Here is a 25226-nt window from a genome sequence, read left to right on the forward strand (position 1 = left end):
TCAAAGCCTGCCTGGTTTGTTTTTCAAGAAGGGGTTTCTCTGTATAGCCCTGGCTCTCCTGGAACTCACTATGTAGACCATGCATAAGATCCAAGTGCCTCTGCTGGGATTAATGGTATGTGCCTTTACCGCCTAGCTCATAGGAAGCCACCAAGTTTGTTTCGGATCAAGCCTGTACTATTGGGACAGAACATTCCTCATTCCCAAAGGAAAAATAGAGGCTCAGCCAATACAGGACCAAAGGGTAACTCAAACATGTACTATTCCTGTACAGCCAGGCCAAAGGCACTGCAGGCTCTACTCAACCAACCAGAGAAATAAGATGCAATGTAAGGAGCTGGAGATGCTCAGCTGTTAAGAGCATACATTGCTTTTGCAGAGAACCACTTTGGTTCTCAGCAACTTATCAGGCAACTCACAACCACCCATAACTCAGCTCCAGAATCTTCTGGCCTTCACAGACACCCACACTAATATGTAAAAATCCATATAATCAGACATATACACACACATACATACAAAGGTTAAAATAAAAACTTAGCAGTGTGTGGTAGAGCATGCTTTTATACCAACACTTGGGAGACGAAGGCAGGTGGATCTCTGTGACTAAAACCCTGTCTCAGCAAGATGCATCAGGAAGTAGGGGTACTGGGTCAGGAAAGAATAGCACCTGGGGCTGGCTGTGCATTATACTAAGTGGTATGTACAATGAAGACAGCAAAGGGAGCCCAAGTGGTTTTCAAAACTGCCTCACTGCTAACAGAGACTGTAATAACGGTTGTGCTCCTAGAGTCCCACCCAAGCCAATAATGAACCAAGGAGGGAAAACATCTACTCTATGAGAGGCAAGATCTGTTACTGCAGCTACCACTTCAGTTTGCACCCAATGCAGAGTATGAGAGACGCTGACAGCTGGCAGAGAAAAGCAGAGACAAACACAAGTTTCTTCTTAGATTCTACTTTATTTGGTAAAATTCAGAAACTAACAACCAATTCACAGCCCCCACCTCCTTCTCTGTGAAGAAGGGAGTTCCCCGAGACAAAAGGGCTGTGGCTTGGGAATTATCCACCATCCGAGGTTTCCACTCAGGCAGCCCATAGCCTGACAGGCCTCAGGCTGATGTTCTCAGAAGCAAGAGAAGAAAGCAAAAGGAAGCTCTCAAGACAATGAAACCCTCTTGACCCTCTTCCCCCTACCTCGACCTCCCCACACCCACAACCTACATAGACAGTAGAGGACAAAGCATGAGTGTGAGATATCACACACGGGTGCACAGAGCTGCTTCTTGGCTGAAGAGTGACAAAAGTCCTCCCCAGGAAGAGCCAACTGGCAACACCATTCAAGGCTTGGTGGTCCAAGTGATGGCAGGTAAAAATCCAGGGAGGAAAGACTCCACTTTCAGCCCATTCCTGGGTCTCTAGTGAACTGGTTTTAGTTATAAAAAGCCCTGCACACAGGTCAGCTGTGGCTCTAGGGGCAGGTGGCTTAGGGAAAAGCCTCCCATGCCAAGAAAACAAGGGTGGAAAAGGGAAGGGAGGATAAGAGGGCAGGGACTTAGAGAGAGTCAGGAAAAGAGATCCTGTTGCTTGGCTAATGGATCCGAGTTAGCTCCTCCACGACTTTGATGAGGTCATCTGCAGTTGCCTCCCGCTTCATACCACTGCCATCATCATACTGAAAAGAGACAGGGAGAAGGTCCGTGTAGACAAGAAGGTAACCTCACCTCAGCAGGCTGAGAGATACCCACTGTCCACCACTGCTACAGCAAGAAAAAGGATTTCAGCAAAAACCTGGCTGTAGCCCTTAGGGATCTGGTCAGTAAAGATAGCTTTGAGTCCATTACTGCTGAATATTTCCTCCCAGGAATACCTTCCCCTGTGAGCACTCCAGATTTCTAAACTCCAGAATTGGGAAAGGCTACTTACCATAGAAACCTAACTCTGCCTTCTAGTCTTGCTCTAGAGCCCAGGACTCTTGCTAAAGTGAAGGTACTAACTCAGGAATAGGTCCAAACACACAGAATCCAGAAAGTACCCACATGCCTAAACTACACCACCTTTCCCTTAGAATCCTCTTTATGTGGTAAACATTATGGAATGGCCACTGGCCCCATGAGTTCTACAAGAACTAAAACCTGGAGTCACCAAGTCTCCAGGAATGACACCTGTTTTAAAAGGCCAGGTACGAACACAGCACAGCTCACCTGCAAGTTTGCCACAACCTCCTGCATCTTGGGGCGGCTGATATCTAGGAAACTTTCAATCAGATCACCATCGATGAAGCCTGTGGCTGGTTCTGTCTTTCGCTCAGTGTGAAAGGATCTCCAGGTGAACAAGTGAGTTAAAGAACACAATTTATCTGCAAACACCTCTGACTCTCTCTCATCCCCCCAACTCTGAGCAAGAGGAAGACAGTCAGAAGTAAAACAAACAACAATCTGTTTGTATTAAAACTCATACTACTTTTGAATAGTTTTGGAATTGCAAGTCCTGCTTAATCCAATGGTTCTTGATTAGGGTAACCTTTAAAGGTATGGCAAAGCCCAGACAACTATGGATAGATATGGATGTTGCAGGCAAACCCAATGTCCATATCACCACTCATCCAAGTCTAGCCTCACAGCCCTGAATAAACTAATGCTTAGGGAGAGAGCAGGCTACCCAAAGCCCTTCAAGTGAGCAAAACACTCAAGAGTGCTGTTCCTGGGACAGTCACACAGGCAGGAGCTTTTCCAGGTCTTGCCTGGGAGGGCTTGAACTGCTCCTATACAGAAATGGATGGCTGATACTTAAAGTTTTGAGTTTCAGATTCTTCACATGATAAACAAAGCTCTCTGAATTCGCTGAAATGAGCTTCCCGACAGGCGCTCTGGGAAGAAAGGATATAAGGAGTGCTCAATCTTGCCCACACTTTTGATCACTTTATTGAGTCGGTTCTGCATGTCCAACAGGAGGTTATACCAGCTCTCTGACAGTGAGGTCACCAGCCCTGAAGAAGGAAAGGGGCAATTAGCTATAGAGCACTTCAAAACCTAGACAAGCCAGGGATGAACTTGCTGCAGCCAAGTGTGCCCTACAGGAGTGACCTTACCTATCATGCCGTTGACTGTGCCAAAGAGCACCGAGCCCTGTGTAGGGGTAGAAGTCTCGCCCAGATTCTGCATAACTAGGGAGCCATGGCAGAACACATTGACAAACTCGCCCAGGTGGAAGAGACCAACCTCCTGTAGGTGCTGCCGCTCCTCATCAGTGGTAGCAGCACTGAAAGACATGAGATGTCACTTTCTGAACCCATCTTCCTAAGGAGGCCTTAACACAGGACCATGTTTGGCAGGACATTATGTGCTGAGTGTCCTGGGAAGACCATCTGGAGGTCCATCTACAAAGCCTCTCAATCTTACAAATGAAATCTCTACCCATCAACGGGCATGCATAAGCCCACACAGCACTCAACATGCTCAACCCCACTGACCAGAGGCCTAGCCCTAGCCATGTTGCTGCAGAAGCCACTCACCTGTCCTTCTGACACACAAACAAGTTAAAGGCATTTTCAGCTCCCAGAAAATTGTCATCATCCAAGATCTCCACTGCACTCATCCAGTTGGGATTAAAGTCTCGGGCAATCTGAAAATAGACAAGAAACAAGTGTAGTCTGCAGTGTGGAATCCAGTTCTGAAATTAGTCAAGCTTTTGTGGTCAAAAGCCAAGGTCTCACCTGCAGAAGGTGCAGCCCTGTTTATAATAATGGTCACCTAAGAGATTACATCTCAGTCCCACCCCCTCCTCAACCTATTCCACCCCACTCTAAAACTAGCCAACAAAGGGCATTTGGTTGTAACTTCCCAGAGATGGAAGCAGAATGGGCAAAAAACTTAATGGACAAAGAATATGGCTCAGGGAGAACCCTCCCCACCAGCAAGGGGTTACTTTGTATACAAGTCTGCACCCAAGTGCCTGCACTACCTCTTCAAAGTTTCCTTCCATAGGCTTGTAGGCAAGCAGCAGCACTGAACGCATGAGGTCACCCACGAGGATGAAGTCACCCTTAGTCTTCAGGTATAGGGCCATGATGTTGTTGTAGTGATTACACTCAGTGCGAAGTTCCTTTTCTGTGGTCCATTCATACAGCCGCACCTGAAAAAGGCACAATGTGTGAGGCTGGGGAGGTCGAGCCTTTGGGGAAATCTGTCCTCCCATTCAACTGCAACCCCTTCAGCTCTCACTAACTGAATGAAACAAGGCCCTCCTTATTTATTAGTAGTGAAGGACCACCTTCCGTGCTGCCCCCTCAGCTGCTTGTTCAGATGTGCTCCCAGTGCTGAAGCTCACATCCTGACACACCTTAAATGTTACATAATTCTCACCCAACCCTATACAACAGGGTTATAATCCTTGGTGGGTTTAATATTCATAGAAAAGGTCCTTCTAATATTTACCACCAAGCTACACATTTTTTTCTAATTATATACTAGTATTTAAAGGATGCTAAGGAAAATATGGGTTGATTCATTTTGTTTAAATGAAATATTCTTTTGACATGGAACACACCTCACTACAGAGGCCACAGCCTATACCCTTTGCTTAACCTCCACCATGCTCAAAAAACTAATATATGCCTTTAATTCAAACACTCTGGTGAAGGCAGACAGATCTCTGTGAGTTTAAGACCAGCCTAGTCTACATAGTGAGTTCCAGGACAGCATGAGCTATACAGAGACCCTGTCTCAAAATAACAAATCCAAAGCCAAGTCCACCCAAGTCCAGTTCAACTTCAGTTCCCCAAGTCCCATCTTAAGAGTCCATTCTCTACTCCCACTATTCTGTTATCCCTAAAACAAACTCCCCAGTATCATTAAGAGAGATTCTACAAGAATGTGCAACCCATAGACCTCACCGTGCTATTGATGCTGGCAAGCAGCTTCCCATTAAACTCCACCATAGAATACACAGCCCCTTTTACTTCCTTTTCGGCCACAGTCTGTAGTTTTCCTGGAGGAGAGGAGAAGAGGTACTCTTTATAGTCTTCTTTATAAGCCCACATTTTACCTAGTCAAGAGCATCCCCTGGTTGCCCCAGTGGCTTAAATTTTGCCCCTAACCCTCTGGAAAAACCAAGAGGTACTGGGAAGAGTAGAAAGAGAATTGCAGTCAAGATGTAATGTATGAGAAAAGAATACAAGTTTTAAAAAAGAGAGTCAGCATATACTGAGATGAAGCACAAGTCCTAAGGCAACGATTGGAATGACTCTAAAGGGTACCAAGATCTGCCTCCTACTTTAAGCCATCCAGTTTAGGCTCTGGGACCTTAAGAGGCTAACTACTTTCCCAAGATTTCATATCCTTTATAATTCAAAGACAGACCACTCACCATCTGAGTACTGGAAGACCACAATACGACCCTGCTTGGGCTCGGCCTCTTCAGGATATACCATGGCTGTGCCCACAATGAAGTACGTGTTGGGGTCTTTACCCAACTTGCAGGAGACCAGGCTGAGAGCATACTCGTTTTGTAGAAACTGATGGGCATGAAGCACTAGGAGAGGAGAGATACTGATGAGCATGAGTCACTCCCTGCCCCTGCCTTTTCAGACTGTCCATCCCCACCAGCCTGTGCTAAGGAGAAGATGCCCAATGCTCTAGATTTACTGAACTGATAGTTGTCAGTGGTGTTTTCTCTGCCCCAACCCCAATCTGGCTTTTCTCCTTAGGAGAGCCTACCCCCCTGTCAGGCTCCAAAACATTTTGGACCTCAGAAGAGGCCAGGATGTAAGTGAAAAGGACAGAAGAGCTTGTCTGCACCTTCAAAGGTATGCTGGTCAATGATGAGTAGGTTGTGCACCTCCACCTCTTCTCCAAAGGAGGTCTCGTGGGGAGCCGTACTGCTAGAGAATAGTTTGCTGGAGCTGACGCTGCTGGACAGGGCCTGCCGACAGAGAAAAGGCATGCCGTCTCTCTTAAAGCAGAACAGGGTCTGAGTGTGAACAAGGCTGATGCTGGCGGAGCAGCAGAGCCCAATGAATGGATTGAGTGTATACTTGAACCTGAAGGTAAAGAGCCAGATCACACATGCAAATGATGATATGCTGGCCCAAAATCTAAAGACCATGGCAATGTTACAAGTCAATCAAGCAAAATTAAAAACATGAACTCAAGTAACCTACAGTGACAGACTCCACCATCAACAGTCATTTCAAATAAAAACAGGATTTAGAGGCTAGAGAGATGTCTAAACAGTTAAAAATACTTGCTGCTCTTACAGATGATCCAGTACCCACAGAGGCTCATAACCACCTATAATTCCAGGTCCAGGGGATCTGACATACTCGTCTGGACTCAGGCACTGCAGAAGCACAGCACACACATCTGTTCAGGCAAACACTCATACACATAAGAGTAAAGACCTCTGTACTCTGGATTAAAGGAGCTAATTCTATCAGATGTGTATAGCAGGAATTAAAAAAAAAACCACACCATCTCTCCAAGGAATTAATTATCTCTGAAAGTTATATTATCATAACCCTTGTTTCACAGACCAAAAGAAAAACAAACCCTGAGGGCTAGTTTTGGCCAGCTAAGGTCACATCAATAACCTTAAAATCAATTCTTCTAGGTTTCAATTATGATCCTGCTGTCTGTTATTCCTTTCCACTGTCAACTACACACATCGTGCAGAGCATTCAAACTCATAAAAGAAACTGCTGAGGCTGTGAGGTCACCACGTAATAGTTAAGTTTGGGTTGAGGGTTGTTTCAAATTGTTTATGTGGTGCTGGGCATGGAAGCCAGTATCTGTTCAAAGTAGTCAAGTATTCTACCAATGAATACATGCCCATCTCTCTATGTAAAGTTTTATTGTAGCCCAGCTAAGTGCCCTCTTTGAGGCTATAATGGCAAAGGTAGGTAGTTGGAACAGAGTCCATTCAGCCAGCAAAGCCAGATAATTTATTTCACCCTATGGAGAAAGCCATTTCTACTGCCATCCTTTGCTCATTGTCCTCACCTGGGTGCTGGCACTGGGCCTCAAAGCAGTGGTGCCTCCACTGGTATCTTGGACTTCAATGCGGCTGGAAAGGACCCCAAAGCACTGAGACACTTCCTGATAGCAGATCTTCCTGTAAAACAAGATTGAAAAAACAGTGCCACTCAGAAAGGTGTACGATACTATCTACCAGTTCCCTCTGCAGCTTCTCTGGCCTACACTCACCTGGGAGATTCATAGAGAGGAACTGTGCGAATATGGAGTTTCTGGATCTCATCGATGGTGCCAATGGTGAGAGTGCTGTTATTGGCCAATGCCAGACTGAAAAGAAGGGTTGCAGTTTAGGGTGACTTAAGGAAGGATTCTCCTAAGACACAATGACAACAACTTGTTCCAAAGCAAGGTTTTAACCCCACCTTACACCAAAATTCATTTCGGAAGACCTAACTCTGATGCCAGGATTCACCAATGACAATAGTCTTATATAACTGGTCTGGGTAGACCTAACAGCTTTTGCTAAGGTACAGCCAAGGTTGGGAATCACAACTCTAGGTAGGAGAGTAAATCTAACACACCAAGGATTCCCTGGCTGGCCCAAACCCTCAGTAGTTTTAGCAATACATTTCTATCAAGCACCTTCCCCTATGGCTGTTGAGTAGAACTAGGGAGTGCATAATACTCACTAAATCTGGGGTTCTAAATTAAAATGCCAACTGACACACACCTTTAAGCCCAGCATTTGGGAGGTAGAGGCAGATGGCTCTCTACGAGTTCCCTGCCAGCCAATGTTACAGAGTGTAACTTTTTCATATCCTATACTTGCAAAAAGACCCTGTCTGAAACTCTATTCATGTGATTCACCTGAAAAATTCTTGAAATATACAGATTCTAGAACCTAATAACCCCAGAATCCGAGGAATCAAAAACTCTATGCTGCTCTTCAGAATACCTCACTCATCTACTTCCAGTCTTGCAAAAGCTTTCAGATGTTTCTAATAAATGTTCCCACCACAGCGACTTATTGACTTTGACACTTGGGGTAAACATAAGCTAGGGGGGTGAGATGGGATAGGGTGGGGGAGAGTGAGGGAAGTAGGAGAAGCAAGATGTCTCCAGTTAGTAACTACTGCTTAAGAAAGAAAACAGGCTTACCTGTCAGGATAGCCATCTGAGTTGAGAGGACACATATAGTTCACCTCCTTGAGGTTGACATTAGAGAAGACCAACTTGTGGTTGCTGCTATAGATGACAGTGGGCCGGTCAGAGCAAGCAAAGACGTTGGTGGTAGAAAGAGAACGGAATGTCCTCAACACTGTGGGCTGGGTGCCCAAAGTCACCTTTTTACGGTCACTCAGTAAGCCTGCAGAAAGAGTGGCATAAGAAGAAGGAAACAAAACAGGACAATAGCTGCCAGGTTAAGGCTCAAAGCCATATTCCAAAGCCCCACACTCAACTGTTTTTCCTCACCTGTCTCGATGTTGAGCCCAAAGTAGAAAAGAGCCCCATCTCCCAAGGCGCAAAGGAGGTAGTGACTACTCTCAAAAGTGGTCATCAGGATGGATCGAGGAATGATCTCTGCGGGAAAGAAGAGCTTTAAATTCTTGTTCCACACCCTGACTGGAATCGTAACCCAAAATAACAGCACATACCTCCACCCAGCATCTCCTTGTGCAGTAGTTCAAAGGATGGGAGCTTCAAGATACGAGCTGAGATATCTGTCCAGAGACCAATGGCACAAAGCGGGGACAGGCCATTGCTATCCCCTAACGGGGTGATATCCAAGCAAGCCACTTCATGTTCCATCTCTGTGTGGCTGAACAAAGAGGAATGAATATGGCAGAAGAAGAAACCCAGGGACCAAACATGCCCCACAGAACAGAAGGATACTAAGCAAACAAAGACAGTAAGGCACCTGATTTGCCGGAGCTCCTGAGGATGGATCTGAAGATAGTATAGCGCCCTTCCCACAGCAACAACCACCTGGCTGCTGTTACAGGAGGCCACACTGATGTTCTTGCCTTGAGGCTCCTTCCATTCACTGACCAAGGCTTTGGGCTCTTGAGAGACCAACCTCACAGATGCTGAGGTGATCTACAGAAAGAATAGATGTCTCTAAGCAGCTGCAAGGATCTTTTCAGAAATGCAAAAGTGCTTCCCCTCCCCACCCTCAGTTAAAACACGAATAAACTACCATACAGTCAAGCCTCTGGTTCCAGGACCCTCAAGAATACCGAAATCTGCAGATGCTCAAATTCGTCATATAACTAGTATATTTGCATATAACCTATGCATGTCTTCCTATATCATTTCTGAATTACTTGTTCTGGAGCTAAAAATTAAACCCAGGACCTTACATGTTCTGCCACTGGACTGTGTTCCCTTCCTAGACCTTTAGGTTTCTTTATAAGACTAAGACTATGGGGCTGGAGAGATGGCTCAGTGGTTAAAAGCACTGACTGCTCTTCCAGAGGTTCTGAGTTCAATTGCCAGCAACCACTTGGAGGCTCACAACCATCTATGAGATCAGATGCCCTTCCCTCTTCTGGTGTGTCTGAAGACAACGACAGTGTATTCACATACATAAATTAAGTAAAGATTTTTTTCTTAAAAAGATTAAGACTATGTAAATGCTGTATAAATAGCTGCTATGCCACATTACTTAGGGAATAATAATACCATCACCCCCTGCCCGGACACACACTTGGTATAAACACAATTGTTTAACCCACAGTTGATTCAATACATGGATATGATTCCTTGACATGAAGATCAAGATCCATGTACTTTTCCCCAAAGTCTCTGAAAAATTAATTACAATAAACATCATTTTTACTGAAGGAAATGGGCTTAAAGCTGCTTATTATTATGGGGTGTGTGTGTGTGTGTGTGTGTGTGTGTGTGTACATCTGTCTGTTCTATTTCACAAGCTTGATGGGGCAATGATAACTACAACCTTCATAAGGTATCAATGGGCTCAGACACAGGGACCACCATGCTAACAGTCTTCTTTAACCCTAAAATCAGATCTCTAATATCCATGTACTTTACTGGGCAGGAGTCAGTAAGTTATTTAAGGTCCTTAGCAATGGCTGCATGCTGATTTACACAGTAATCCCGAGAATGTTATATAAATTTATTCTACTATTGAAACAAAAAGCAAGCATGATGACACTACTACTATTAATTCATCTTACTCATCATGACTAGGAATAAAAGCTTTTTATTGAGACAGGGTTTCTCTTTGTGTAGTCCTTGAACTCAGAGAGCCCTCCATCTCTGCTCCCAAGTGCTGGGATTAAAGGGGTGTGCTACCACAGCCCTGCTCTAGATTTTTACCAAACTACTAAAGGAAGCTCAGTGAGTAAAGAAGAATAGCTGTTCGACATAATATGCAGTCACTGATAGTGGGATGCTAACCCCAGAGGCTTGCACTCCCCCAGAAACAACTCACAGACTGTATGAAGTCCAAGAAATAAAGAAAACAAAAACTATACATATATTCACAAAACAAGAAGACTTTGACTATTTCCATGTTGCGTTTTGTTTTGCATGTACTTTACGCTTATTGCAACTAGTACGTTTTCAATGCATACTGTCAAGCCCTTGAAAAAAATCAAGTACTGACTAAAAAACATATTCACATGGCTTTATGTAAAATTTATTTTAATGTCTGAAAAAACAGTACTGACAAAAATGTATAATTTTAAGCAAAAAATGTTTAAAATCTTTAAAAAAAAATAATAAGCTGTTAGTCTTTTGTGTAGATGGAAATATCTCAAGAAACACTTCTTGTTATGATTAATAATTTGAGTCTTATTTGTAACAGATAAGAGACCAATGTATTTTCCATGTATTTTCATGTTAAAAAAAAATAAATCTTGTTTTGAAGACAAAAAAAAAAAAAAAAAAAAAAAAAAAAAAAGAATAGCTGTTCAATACCAAGGCATTCAAATATCTTGCCCACCAATGGAAAGACCCCTGAGAATGGCAAAAATGTACAAAAATTGGAAGGGCATTAGGTCACCACCAATCTGAAAAGATGGCTGTTATGAAGCTGCTCAGAAACCAAACTCTCATTTACAAGAAAGTAAAGATCAGCCTTCTAGAGACCTATGTTAAGCAAGGACCAACATAGACCAAGTACGTGTTAATGTATGACTAATTGGTTTTTATCATTCATTGTGTTTTTCTATTTCCCACTTTTTCCCCCCAAATATTCTTGTTTAGAGCTGGGCATGGTGGCTTTAACCCTAGCACTTGAGAGGCATAGGTGGAGGCAAGTGGATCTCTGTGAATTCAAGGCCTGTTTGGCCTACATGCTAAGTTCCAGAATAGCCAGGTCTATGTAGAGAGACAAACAAAAGTATTTCTGTGTCAGTGTTAAAATGAAAGAAATAACAGTATCTCAAAAGACATGATATAATTAATGCTACAGTTACATATTTTTAAAATATATGAACAGTGTTACAGCAGCCCATGGCTTTTTAAAGATGTATTTCATGTATGTGGGTACACTGTAACTGTCTTCAGACACACCAGAAGAGGGCATCGGATTTCATTGAAGATGGTTGTGAGCCACCATGTGGTTGCTGGGAATTAAACCTAGGTCCTCTGGAAGAGCAAACAGTGCTCTTAACCACTGAGCCATCTTTCCAGCTCCATAAATTATAATTCCAGTGTATAGAAAAATAGGTAAATTGATATATATCCAGGTGTCGAGGAAAATAAAGCTAAAAGGATCTACTTCAAAATTAAAAGTTATTTCTACAAGAAACCAGCCCCTTCCACCCAAGAACTTCATTATTTTTAGTGCCATAAAAATGGATTAAATTTGAAATCTAGTAGCAGCTACTCCTGCATTCTGAGTCATGGTCATTTGTGAAGTCATGGTCATTTGTCCCCTCAAACCCTTTACCTGGATAAGTTGCTGGTGAGCCACGTTGCCACAAAAGAAAGTCTGTTGATCATCCACAAAGCCCATCAGTTCAGTTTCTTCCACTTCTTCTCCATTTAGCATGAGAACTCTGTAGCAGAATAAAAGGAAGGTTCAGGTCAGCCTGGAACCAGCTTCCCCCAACCTTGCACCTTCATCCCATAAGTACAGCAGGACCAGACCTGCCCTTACCTTGTCTGGCCCACAAAAGAGAGTACCAAAGTGTCATCAGTTTCCCGATTGGGGTCAGACCGCAGTGGCCATAAACCTGAACAAGGAGTAAAGCATAAAGAAATACATCATGAACCAGCACCCAAGATGTGCTCTCATTCTAAGCCACCAAAGGGGCAGAAATTCTCGGGTTGAAATCCCTCCTGTTCCTTCCTGATATTTACACTCTGAAGTCAGATTTTAAAATTTGAGACATGTTTTTTATTTTTACCTTGACTCTAGGTTGAGTATTATTTCTATGACTCAAAGTTAAAGTTTTATATTTCAGGCTATGAAATGAAGCTCAATGGTACATTTTCCTAGAATATGAAGCCCCAGTTAAATCCCCAGCACCAATAATTTTCAAGTATACATGAAGTCTCACTTTACACCTCTTCTGACCTCCCACAAATTAGTAATCAGCAGGAATTATTGTTCAGACTGTTACTAGAGAAACAAGATTTGTATTTCAAGTAAATACAAATGTGAAACCGTATTTGGCTTTTAATTTAACAATATATGCATGCTTTAGCTCTACCAAAAGACTGTCTACTTTTCTGTACCCACAGACTATTTAGTCATTATCAGTAAGAAGTAAGCTTCCATTTCCCACTTTATGCATATGAAGGTCATGGAGAAGCTGTGGAAGAATCACTAAATCACTCTGGTGAAAAGTCTTTCCCTCAGGAGTGCACAAGCATGTTTATTTCCCACTGCTTTCTTTTGGGAAGAGCTTGGGCATACCAAGGACAAGATCTTACTGTGGAGCCCAGGCTGATTTCACATTCTACACCATTATGCCACACCTAGCTCATTTACTTTGATTTATATTTTTCTTTGTGAGTGAAGCCTGTTAGCCATCTTTTGCCAATTTGAGGACACCAAAGAATTTGGTGTTCTTTACTGCAGATTTAAATTAGGGAGACAGGATTTCTGACTAAGATGAAGTTCAACTATTTTATCTAGACTATCATTTCTAATTTATCAAATGATGTTTTTGGTTTTGCTTCTGAACAAGTCTTAATGTTTCATAGAGCTGAATTTATCAGTTTTTTGTTTCTGCATTTGTTGAATGTGTGCACACTTGCAGAGGTCCATACTAGGTGCCTTCCTCAAGTCACTCTTCAACCTTTTTCTTTTTCTTTCTTTCTTTTTTTTTTTTTTTTTTTTTTTTTGAGACAATATCTTTCAAGAGTGAGAATACAATCAAGGGGTAGACTGCCTAGTAGTATAGGTGAAGCCCAAGATTTTAGTATTGCAAGAATAAATAAATAAATGATCTTTTAAAACCACTCCAAAATTAAAGATATCTGTATACTTTTCCTAGCTCTTCATAATAGATCCAAACTTATCTTTCCTAAATACCTGCAGCCATCCCAGTCTTATCTATTGAAGTCAACATAGATGTTACATTTCAGTGGAATGCCATCACTGATGATACATTTTCATGTGGAACTGTGTCTGTGTCTAGACCTTTGAATAAGACTGCCTATCCATGCAACAAACCAACTATTTTAATGGTTCTGCTATGTTGCCCAGGCTGGCTCTGATAACCCAAAACCAAGCAATCCTATCAAAGCCTCTAAATAGCTAATGCACTATTACGTATTATGTTATGTATCACCTTTTGCAGTACTAGGGGTCAAAACTAAGGCCTCATTCGTGCTAGTAAATGCTCTACTAATGAGCTGCATCCATCTCCAGCTCAACTACACTTTCAATTGAAGCTTAGCAACATGTTTTAGTGTGTGAGAGTGCTAGCTTTTTCTCACTGGTCTTTTTAAAGTTTTTCCTCACTATTCTTTTTCTATGTGAACTAATTTAAGTTAAAAAAAAAAAAAAAAGAAGAGCTATAGGTATCTCTATTGAGACATATGAAGGAAAACATAAGTCAAAAGAACATTTTTATAATTTTTAATTGTAGACTTTGGCATGTTTTTTTATTTGATTACTGTGTGTAGTCAACAAGAGTACTTGGTGCATCCCTGTGCCTTTGGAAAACTGATGTTGACACTGGTATCTTTCTTAAAAGCTCTCCACCTAAGTTAATGAAGCAGTCTCTTATTGAACCTGGAGCTGGCCAATTCCAGGTATTTAACTAGCCAGCTTGCTCTGGGAATCTGACTCTGCCTCCTGTCACACGTGGGTCCTGAGGTTATGAATCCTAATTATCACACATGTAGTACAATGCTTTATTCACTGAGTCATCTACCCAGCCCTTTGATCAATCTACTTTTAAATAAATCCTTTAGGAGTATTTAAAGTTCTCCTTGTGATAGAATCCACATGCTCCTTGGTTTTGGGGATGTTCTTGCTGGGGGTGGGGGGGTGTTATTGCAAGTTGCCTTTTTCCCAATTCTATTTCTAATTAACTCACATAAAAGCTGTTATCTGGGAACTGGAAAGATGATGGCTCATTGGTTAAGAGCACTGACTGCTCTTCCAAAGGTCCTGAGTTCAATTCTCAGCAACCATATGATGACTCACAACCATCTGGAATGGGGTCTGATGCCCTCTTCTGGTGTGTCTGAAGACGGCTATTGTGTACTCACATACATAAAATCAATAGTTTTTTTAAAAGCTGTTATCTGAGCCTGTTTCTCTTACAGCCTATTTCCTTAATCCATTTGAATTGTTGGTAGTGGTTCACTTGATTCTTGAGTTCTGCAGTTAAACATTCACTTTCTCTTTCAATGCACACAGCTGTTTAGAGTCTGACTTGTTTTTCTAAAGCTTTCCCGCACACAAATCTGAGCTGGTTTTGCTGTATGGTTCAGTGTTACCATTTTTCCTTCAGAACAGGTGAGGTTAGCTCACTCACACCTGCTGATGAGACAGCTGTTCACTATCATTTCTGTCATGGTTTTAGGTTATATTCTGTCTCTACAGGGTTTCTCTGCACAGCCCTGGCTGTCCTGAACTCTTTGGAGAGCAGGCTGACCTGCCTCTGCCTCTCCAATGCTGGAATTAAAAAAGTTCATCACTATGCCCAACCTGCTTAGACTTTAAAAAGCTTACTGTATAGCCTTTCCTTTCCCCACCAATTCCCTTACATCGAGTGTCTGCTTCCACATTCCTCTAAATCAGTACCCAATTTTGATCAATATTTTAAAGTTTTCATCTGTCCTTTAAATATGCACTTCTTCTAAGCATGTTCTGTCATTACGGCTTTTCTTACTCCTCCTCATTTGATATTTTCTTCTAGCTCTCTCACCAAAATGCCTTCACAACATGTAATGAAGCCAAAGGCCAAAGTCACTCAAGAAAGAGCTGCATCCTTTGTCCACCAGAGGCTACCTTTGATGCCTGGTAAGTCAATGCTGGCATGCTCATGGATTCCAATTCCGTTCCGGATGATCCGCAAGGAACCTTCCTTGAAAGCTCCAGAGCAAGTGACCAGCTGCAAGTAGAGAAAAGTTTCTCAAGAACCCCTCTAGAGACCCGGGCAGTTATACCATGCCAGCTCTAAATCCCATGACCCACCCTGTGGAATCAGATTTGAGGCTGCAAACTTAAGCTGTCTCCAGAGCCCCACAAATTTACTAAGCAGATAAGATATCCTAGTCCAAAAAGCAAAAACTTCCTATCACTCTTCTAGCAAGCTTGCTTAGATCCTGGAACCTAGTTTACTAGAAAGAACTAGATAGAGTCAGACATAACTTGCTACTTACAAGGTGACCTTGGGCAAATTAATCTATCTTTTTCAGTCTTAAGTTTCCCCACTTCTGGGATGACCAATATATACATGTAACAAGGTGTTAATGAAATGACAGGAAATGAACATACAGTGTGACACCCCAAGATAGGAACACTGTAACAGTAGGAATCCTTTCCTAACTCACCAGGACTAGTAAAGAGGCTCTCAATAGTATCTTCAATGCACACTCCTCATTCTAGATAAGCAATCAAGGACAGATGAAGAAAGCAAGCCTCCATTCCCAGGACTTCCTCTTACCTGACCCTGTCCCTGCCTCTCCAGGTCCACCACACACATATCCACAATGGGTCCTAAATTGGTAAAGGTTTCCATGGCCACTACATAAGAGCCTTGTTCATTGCTGTCGACATTGAGCTAAGAGGAAAGAACAATGTTAATCCCAGAATATCCTTAAAAGATCACATTAGCTTAAAAACAAAAAAACCAAAAAAAACTCTCAATCCTGCTTTTGTACTCCAAATGATACTTCTACAACAGGTAGCCTGGTCTACAGAGTGAGTTCCAGGACAGCCAGGACTACCTAGAGAGACCCCTGTCTCAAAAAAAAAAAAAAAAAAAAAACGAACAAGCATATAAATTAATTAAATTAAAATACTTAAAAGCATTTTTCTAGGAGGAATACCCAAAGTTTACATATGACAGAAGGGAACAATCTATTACAGGAGACCATGACCCACTTGAGGGTGAAAGCTGGGTCTTATTCATCATTAAATGTATATTTACATTCTTCACTCTGCCAGACATATTTACTAAAAAACCATCAAAACATAGATAAGAAGTTAATAAAGCAAAGAGGTAAACAGCAGAGATGTGAAGAAACAAGCCCAGCCAGACTACAAATTTAATGAAAAAAATTATAAGCACAATGAAAAGGAAACCGAGATGTTGCTTTCTCACCTTTACAAGCTGGGAGTCACCTAGACGAGACCCAACAAATACAACACCATTATCGAGATATGTTAGGCACTCTGCAATGGAGGTCTATAGAGGAAAGTCAGCAGATCAAGGAAATTAGGATTAACCCTTTAGGGTTAATATTGCCCTACTCAACCAAGTGACACCTGAGGCCATCCCCACAAGCCATAATTCAGCAAACAATTACTGAATTATTCAGCATCCACAGGACACATGGATCACAGGTCTTTACATCCCTGAACTCTGTGACTGTCCACTTCTCACACCAATCCACCCAAAGCCCCACAACTTATTTTGTAGGTGCTAGTTCCAAACAGTAACTTTAACTCAGCATCTCTTAGTCTGCACAATGTAATTAAAAACCTCCCAAAGTCACTGCATAAGTATTAAACTTTGCCAGAAAAGGAGAGACTAACTGGCAAGGCACAATGACAGTTATGAAAATGTCAGTAATTACAAGTAATAAATAAAAATGAAAAAGAAGCATTAAGTCTTTTAGGAGATCCTCCCAGATTTCATTATTAACGTTGGTCTGTTGTCTAGTCTTGTGTAGTCTTTGGTTTCCTTTTCTCCTTTTGTGCTCTTGCTTTTTGATATTGATTCCCCCCCCCCCCATAAAGGGTCTAAGAGATGTAGCTCAGCTGGCCTTAAATTTGCCACTAAATTTGCCTTAGCCTAAGTGCTAGGATCTCAGGTGTACAACACCACATCCAGGGGTTTCACATTCTTTTTATGCTTCAGATGTCATCTAGCAACATGTGAAATTCCCCAATAGCTAACTCATCCAGAAACCAACTTCTTGCTGGATGGTGACAGCTCATGTCTTTAATCCCAGTACTCGGGAGGCAGAGGCAGGCAGATATCTGTAAATTAAGGCCAGCCTGGTCCACGGAGTATGTCTAGGACAGCCTGAAGCACATGGAAAAATCCCACTCAAATAAACAAAACCGACTTCCACAGTAGAAGTGACACCCTCTCTAAAGGGGCTGTGCATCCTACGTCCCAAAGTCAAAGGACTCTAAAGCACACACATGTGGGCTAACTAAGCACCGAGGAGAGTAAGACAGGAGCAGGAACAAGTCCTACCTCTCCGAGAAGTTCCACTCGAAGGTCCTTGAGGGTGACAGTGCCATCCATCTGCTCCTCCTTCTCTAAGAGCAGCATGAAAAGCCGTCCTTCCATATCTCCCAGAAGGTACCGTGAGCCATTAGGATCCACCCGGTTATGGCACACAATAGTGCTTTGCTGTCAACCAGGAAGAAGCAGCTATTGTCAGGATCTTCCAAACCAAAACCCTTCCTTAATATGCCTTCCAAACCTATCGGGACACTGCATTATCCAAACTCAGACATTTAATCCACAAAGAAATCAGTCAAATTATAAAACAGGCAGTTATTGGAGATAATTTTCTAAAGAGTTCAATCAATAAACCTTAAATTTTACTCATATATTTTATGGAGAACAAAAACTAGCATTGAGTACACTCTAGACCTGGAGCAGAACTGAAGATGTAGCTCAGTGTGGCTAGGATATGTAAGGTGTACTGGTTCAACCCCCAGCATACAAGAGGGAAAAAAACAAAGACAAAAGTAAAAAAAGAAACCCACATATGTACACATAAAGATACAATAATAAACAGTTACAAGTACTCATTTACTACAAATACTGGCAGATCACTCAAAAAATAAATAAAATTAAGCTCTTATGCTCTAACTTTGTGGCTTAAAGTGGTAAGACCTAAAATTTTTATAATTTGAGTTTTTAATTTTATGTGTATGGATATTTTGCCAGCATGCTTGTATGTCACCTACACACCCCATAAAAGCCTGAAGAGGCATCAGATCTCACGAACTGAAATTACAAACAATTGTAAACTGCCGTGTGTGCTGGGGAATGAAAACTTGATCTTCTGGAATAGTAGCCAGTGCTCTCCACTGAGCCTTGTCTCCAGCCCACTTTATGACTCATTTTTAAAGTCTATATAATTTATCAATTTGTATTAGAGTAAAAAATGCTACGTCCAGTAGAATTTACTAAAATTCCTTTTTCTTTTCCTTGGTGGCTGGAATTAATTAAACAGAGGCTCATACATCCTAGGTATGCATTCTACCACTCAGTACACTCTAGACCTCAAACTTTCCTTCTTAAAGTTGCCATGTTTCAAAAGAGTAAACAGTATTTCTCCTACTTAGCAAGCAAGCTAAGCAAAACCAAGCTACTCTCCCACTGTGCTTCCCAAGAGTAACCAATGTCTTATGTACACAGTGACCAGTGCGATAGATGTGTGTAAACCTCTTCCTAACATGGAGAAAGGGGGAGGAGCACAGTCAAGAACAAAGAAGTGCAAGGAAGAAAAAGGTAAAACACTTGCTCACCTTAATAATAGGAGGAGCAATTGCCAGGTATTTATCACCATTATGATAGGTGATTGATTCCTGTCCAATGATGATGGCACCTCCAAAAGGCTCTGGGACTGCAGAAGAAAAACAGCACCATTAAGGCTCGATACTTTGAAACTACCACTGAACTACATTCCTATCCCTGGAACTCATTTTTTTGTTTTGAGATGGGACTCTTACTCCACTGCCCAGGCTTGTCCAAACTCCTTCAGCCTCAGTTTACTTGGTATTTTAACCATTCTTGGTGCTTTGTAGCTCACAAGGGTAGGGACGTTCTCACTGCTCTTCCACATATACTCCTACTCAGTTTTTCTCCTACACTTCTGACCTTTTCTTTTACTTGCTTCCTTGTCTCTACTCTTGTTCCTTAGCTTGATTCTAAATACTCCCTACATTAAGACCACTTGTAAGAAGAGTTAATATTGTTTTGGGATTTTAAACTTTCCTGTTGGGTGAGATGGACAATGTAATAAGGGGGAAGAGAATAAAATGAAGCCTGGACAAGTCCCACTGACCTACTTCTAATCTATGAAAGAAGTCAGATTAAGTAAGCTCCACTGGCTCCCTTCAGTTGCCAAATAAAAAATGAGACACATTTTCACATGAAACTCTACAAATTCATCCCAATGCTTTAATTGTGAATGCCTGGGGAAAAGAACAAAACCAGAAAAATCCCAAAATCAGAAATCAAAAAGCCATTCAGAAAGTAAACTTAGGGGAGACAAAACCACACAGGCTTATTTAATACTGTGCACTGAAATGGAGGATGGAGATGAGGAAGAGACAGATCACACAGGGAATACAACCTCCCCCAAACCCACTGACCTGCGATCACCATCGAAGCTTCAGCTTCTACATTCTCCTGCTTCCAAGGGCCCTTGTTGAACTCCTTCTCCCGAAGAGACACCTCATAGGTTTTCACATGTCGCCCCTGGGGATCCTTGGGTGGAAAGAGTGGAATGATTAGTTAAGGTGGCCCAGACTGTAGGGGTCCTGTAAGGGACAAACCACCACCACCCAAGATTTGACAATCCCGTCACACCAACTTTCCTGTCCTTATTTGTCAGTCACCTGCTGAGCCTGTGATTACTTTCTGAGTAGACTGCAGGGTCTAAGATGTGCTGTTTCTAATAATTCAAACACCAGCAACGTTTAAATGGAAAATTGAACCTGCCACACTGTGGCACACAATTGAGAGAGAAACCCTGTATGTTCTTCACGTGACCTCAAGGAAGGTATCAAATAACCAAAGAGCTAAAGAGGGAGAGGCACTGAAGCTAAATCTAAAAGATTAAAAAGAATTGCGCTGACAATTCCTTTCCCCTCATTTTCTATGTGTGTGGAAGGGAGTGAGGGGTGCACACACACGTGTGTGCAAGAGCATGTGGAGGCTCAAGGCTGAGGTTGGGAAACATCCTCAATTCCCGGGTCTCAATCAAGCCCAGATTGTACCTATGTAGCTACTCTTTCTAGCCAGCTTGCTTCTGGGGAGCCTGACTCCACCATCTTCTAAGGCTGGAATTACAGGCAGGTTGCCACACCCACCAGTCCTTTAAGTGGGGTCTGGGGATAAGAACTCTGGTCTTCATGCTTACACAGCAAGCTCTTTAACCACTGAGCCAGCTACCCAGACCCTGTTTGACACATTCTCAAAGAGTACTCTGAAGAGGTAACCGCAGAGACAATACAACTTATTGCTCCCTTAAAGGTAGTCAAAAATGCTCCAGTCCCGCCACTGTCAACTCCATCTTCCTCTCCTTTTTCTGAATCGTGACTCTTCCCCTCCTTTTTTGGAATCATGACTCACATCAGTCTTGGGGCTGCCAAAGTCACCTTTAAGAGGCTAAAGAGCAGGGGAGAAAACGACATTCAGCCAACAGAAGATGGCTTCAATCAAGCTCAGACCAAAGTCTAAGACATCACGGAAGGAATTTAATCACGTGTTTCAAGAAGCACATCTCAGCCACTGTGACAGCCCATGAAGTGCTTAGCTGGAACACCTTTCACATACAAGGTGACTAATGATCAAATTAAACTGTTGGCATAAAACAGTCACTTTCAGTTGATAAAAACCTTTTCGTCAACAAATAAGGGAAAAGACCCATCTTCACAAAAAGTTCAAGTGAACATGGATTTGGGTCTCTGGGCCCACAGAGAAAAATGAAGAACAGTCACAACTGGCAGCCCTGGTCTAGGAACAGACAGAGCCAGAGCTGGCCCCATGTACTCAACACCATTATTTTAAAGATCTGATATTTACAAAACTAAAAAAAGGGAAAGAAATCCAAAGTTTCAAATTTCAGTTCTGATAGCTAATAAGATCAAATAAAATCATCCTCAACTAGTTTTGGCTTTATTTAACCTTATGTTAACCAGTCTCAGGACTATAGCATTTATGGTGATCAAAAATATCCAAAAAGCACCACATACATTTCCATTACTCTGCATGCACAGCTATGTAAGTGTTCCCAGGCCCACACTCTACCATTCTATGTAGAAAGGGACCATCATTTATTTGACTTCAGGCAAGTAACCTGACCTCATACAGTCTGGCCCTTTGTTGAAGTCTGAGATTTTACCAAGATGTTGGCATGTTAGTCTGGATCTCTGTGCCCCACCCCCACTTAACAAATCTGAACCAGAGAACAGCTGCCCAGGATCAGCTCTGCTAAAATTTTAGGCACAGACTAAAATAGAAGTCAAAGCCAGCAAGTCACCAGAAAGTGAGTGCTAGACAAAACACGTACGGCTTTTTCAAAGACTAAAGTAAAGCACTACCAAGATAATTTCCCTTGGCCTGTAAAGGCAAGTTTTGAATCTTTCCTCTACAGCTAAGTTTTTATAATCCTCTAGGCATGCTAGTAAGAGACTCAAACAAAGGATAAACTAGGTCACCCTATGAAATCCCCCAAGGCCTACTACTGGAGTATAATCTCAGGATTAAAACCTGCTATAAACCCAACAGCATTTGCTGCCCCCAAACAAGTACTAGTATACCCAAAAAAAGCAGGGAGTGGGGTCAGATCTGACCCTTATTAAGGGTTTTGTTCAAAATATCTTAGAAATAGTCAACACTTCTCCCTAGCCTACTACCAAATCCAGACAGACATTCCTTTGGCAAAAATCCCACTCCCATCATTCCAAACCCTCTCTTCTCAGATCATGTACCTGGTAGACAAAGCAAATGGTAGGTGCTTGACAACCATACAGGAACTTGACATCAATGACATGCAATTCCTCTAGGCGGATGTTAAAGGCCTTGAGCTCTTTATTGTCTCGGTCTAGTGGAATGACCTTGAAAAGGCCGTCGTAGAGTCGAAGGCCAATCATTCGGCACTCAGGGTCAATGATGCCAATGATGCCAGTCTCTGAGGGGCGACCAATACGGTCCTGAGGGAGGAAAACTGGAATTAGGTAAGAATCTCATTCAAAGAAGCAGAAGATACTGGGTACAATGCTTTCCCAGGCAGAGGCTGTAAGACCACCCGACATGCTAGGAGCCCAAACATGAGTGCATTTGCTTTTCCCCTTGAGTGAATTATTCACTTTCCTTGGAAAACAAATTCAAGCCATGTGGGCTTTCTCCATTTCTCTCATCACACAAAGTGATGCCCTGACAGCTCACTGCTCACCACTGCATCATGACAACAGCCCTAGTAGAAAAACTACCGAGCCCTTAGCAGCCACCTCACCTGGACATTGCCATGAGCTCTTGTGATGATGTCAATGCTTTCCCCACTCTGCTTGTACTCCAGGATGCAGGCATTGTACTTAGCAGTCAAGATGAACAGCAGGTCTTTGCTCTCCCCCTGCAATCCAACATCAGCTCATCAAAAACAGGAACAACCTGTTCAGCCTTTTAAACATCATTCTTTAAGTATGCTAAGCTTTTAAAGAATCTTCAAGTTCTACTCTCCACACAGGAAATACTAAGCAAGCCTGTAACACTCACAAGACCCTTAGGGGATGTACAAAAGACCAGGACTGAGGCTGGAAAACATGTAGGCCTTGCAATCACAATTCTCTCTGTGTTTGACAAGCAAAGTCCTCTTAAATTCACGTCATTCTATTCAAGTTTTGAAAAAGAATGAAATATTTCTCCTTCACCTAAATATGTGGAGAAAAAATAATCTATAGTAATAACAAAAACCACACAAGATCTTTAATCTTACCAACAGTCCTCAAAAAGTTTTCTTGTTTGGTGTTTTGTTTTTTTGGATACAGCTGAATTACAATTGCTCTAATGCAATGGTGAAACTATTAAGATAACAGGATTATTAAGCTCTGCGCAGATGAATCATTTTATCTTCAAAGTAATAATCTACAGGACTGGGCACCGTTACTCCCATTTGTAAATGGGCAAAGCTAAGACTCACACTACAACCTACCCTCTGCACCACTAACAATGTAGTTACCAACATTCAAACTCTTTCAAGGTCTCTTCCCTAACTCTCTCCTTCTGGAAAACTTGTTACAGATTGCCACACCCAAATTAGAGTTTCTACTTAAACCTTCACCCATCCCATATAAACCATGGGACCAATGTTCTTTCACTGCCTGTCCCAACTAGGAACACTCACCTTGGGCCTGAAAAGCTCCATGACTGCAATCTTCCCATACATTCCCACCTCTTTGACTGGCCGAAGGCCCTCCGCAGTGACCACATAGATCTCTAATCTTGTGTTTTTAGCAATCAACAGGTTCAGATCTTCCGCTGAAGTAAAGTGTCCTGAAAGAAGAGAGTCTCTAGCTTTTGAAGCTGGAGGATAGGCCTTTCAGGTACTAATGATGCTACCTAAGTACCTTGCCTCCTCACCAAATACAGCACCTCATTGTCTTGCTTCACATATTCAACAAAGCTACATCCTTAATCAGACTTTTAAAAATGTACTGTCGACTGGGCAACAGCCTGTCCTTCAGCAAACTGACCTCAAAAATTCTTCCGATGGTTGTTGAGTTTTCCTTTCTAATTTACAACAGCAGACTGTTATTGACGCTAATGGAGAAAGCCTGTGTTTCCTTGAGTTCCCACCCAAAACCTCCCAGAACTTTCACCAGAAAGATAAAGTAAAGAAAATTTCCCAGAGCCTTCTGCGGTGTCCTTTCCCCTCCCAAGCAATCTACCACTCAGCCCTCTGCAACTCTCTCTGAACAAGAAACGTTTGTTCTGAAATGGTTAGCATTTACGTAAATACACGAGTTTAAGTAACTGAAAAATATGAGTTCAAGATGAACGTTCTTTGGTTTGGGACGTAACACCGATAAAGAACCATGCACACAAAACAAGGCAATGCTTGCACGCTGACCGGCCAACCAAACCTTGCTCTCCAGCAGCGGCCTGGAGTAAACAACAGCTCCAGGCAAAAGGGTGGGTCTGGAGGGGGGGGCCGACATTGCTCAAATTCCTCAACCTCCTGGACACCCACCGGAAATTTATGACCCCAAAGTTGCCCCATTATAATCTCCCCTTTCCTCTGACCACATGGGGCCAGTTTGGAGACTCAATCAACCATGCACACAACTCATACTTCGCTCTCTGTCCCACCAGGCCTGGACCAATCCTCAATACCAACTGACCTCCTATAAGCAAAAAGGACCCCTGAATAGCAGATTCCGCTGCCTAAAAGGCGCGTGGTGGAACAGCTCCTTTGAGACCGCGAGCTGAGGGGGACGTTCCGCGGCTGCCAGCGCCTTCCATTCCCGGAGCCCAAGTTTTTGCTCCTGCCGCCCCCCGGGCCGCTGGCCTCCCTAGGCCTGGAATCCCTCCCTTGCCCGAGTCTCCGGCCGGGGCAATCTCACCGGTCACACAGCCGTTCACTGCGGTAGGCTTCTGCGCCGTTACGACGTAGTTGTACGACATATTGAGGTCCTTGGGCCAGCCCGTGGGGCGCCTAGAGCGACGATAAGATGGGCACGAGCGAAGAGACTGAGAACCCCCACCCTCACGCAGCCAACTCCGTGGCTGCTGCCTCCGCCCCTAAGACACGTTGCAGGCCAGAGAGGCCAGACGCAGAGGATCACGGGACAGCCTCACCTGGCCTCTTGGAGGACTTACGGAGCCCGAGGCGGCCAAC

At 42.8% G+C, this 25226-nt stretch overlaps 1 protein-coding gene across 1 annotated transcript; it reads right to left on the reverse strand.

The window, feature by feature from the left end:
* Positions 1-954: 954 nt before the first annotated feature.
* Positions 955-25121, reverse strand: DDB1 (damage specific DNA binding protein 1). The gene is made up of 27 exons (XM_080912669.1): positions 24952-25121; positions 23733-23881; positions 22845-22961; positions 22321-22542; positions 19978-20092; positions 19129-19226; positions 17840-17998; positions 16736-16819; positions 16076-16192; positions 15418-15520; positions 12103-12178; positions 11893-12001; positions 8890-9068; positions 8627-8790; positions 8445-8552; positions 8130-8337; positions 7203-7298; positions 6999-7110; positions 5799-5922; positions 5368-5532; positions 4895-4989; positions 3964-4134; positions 3515-3624; positions 3092-3261; positions 2887-2989; positions 2205-2328; positions 955-1675 (listed from the first exon to the last, which is right to left on the reverse strand). The coding sequence occupies exons 1-27, from the start codon at positions 25010-25012 to the stop codon at positions 1592-1594; spliced, it is 3423 nt and encodes a 1140-aa protein (XP_080768795.1). The 5' UTR covers positions 25013-25121; the 3' UTR covers positions 955-1591.
* Positions 25122-25226: the final 105 nt, after the last annotated feature.

The sequence above is a fragment of the Micromys minutus genome (genome assembly GCF_963924665.1).
Source record: "Micromys minutus genome assembly, chromosome: 2".
In the NCBI taxonomy this organism is placed as follows: domain Eukaryota; kingdom Metazoa; phylum Chordata; class Mammalia; order Rodentia; family Muridae; genus Micromys; species Micromys minutus.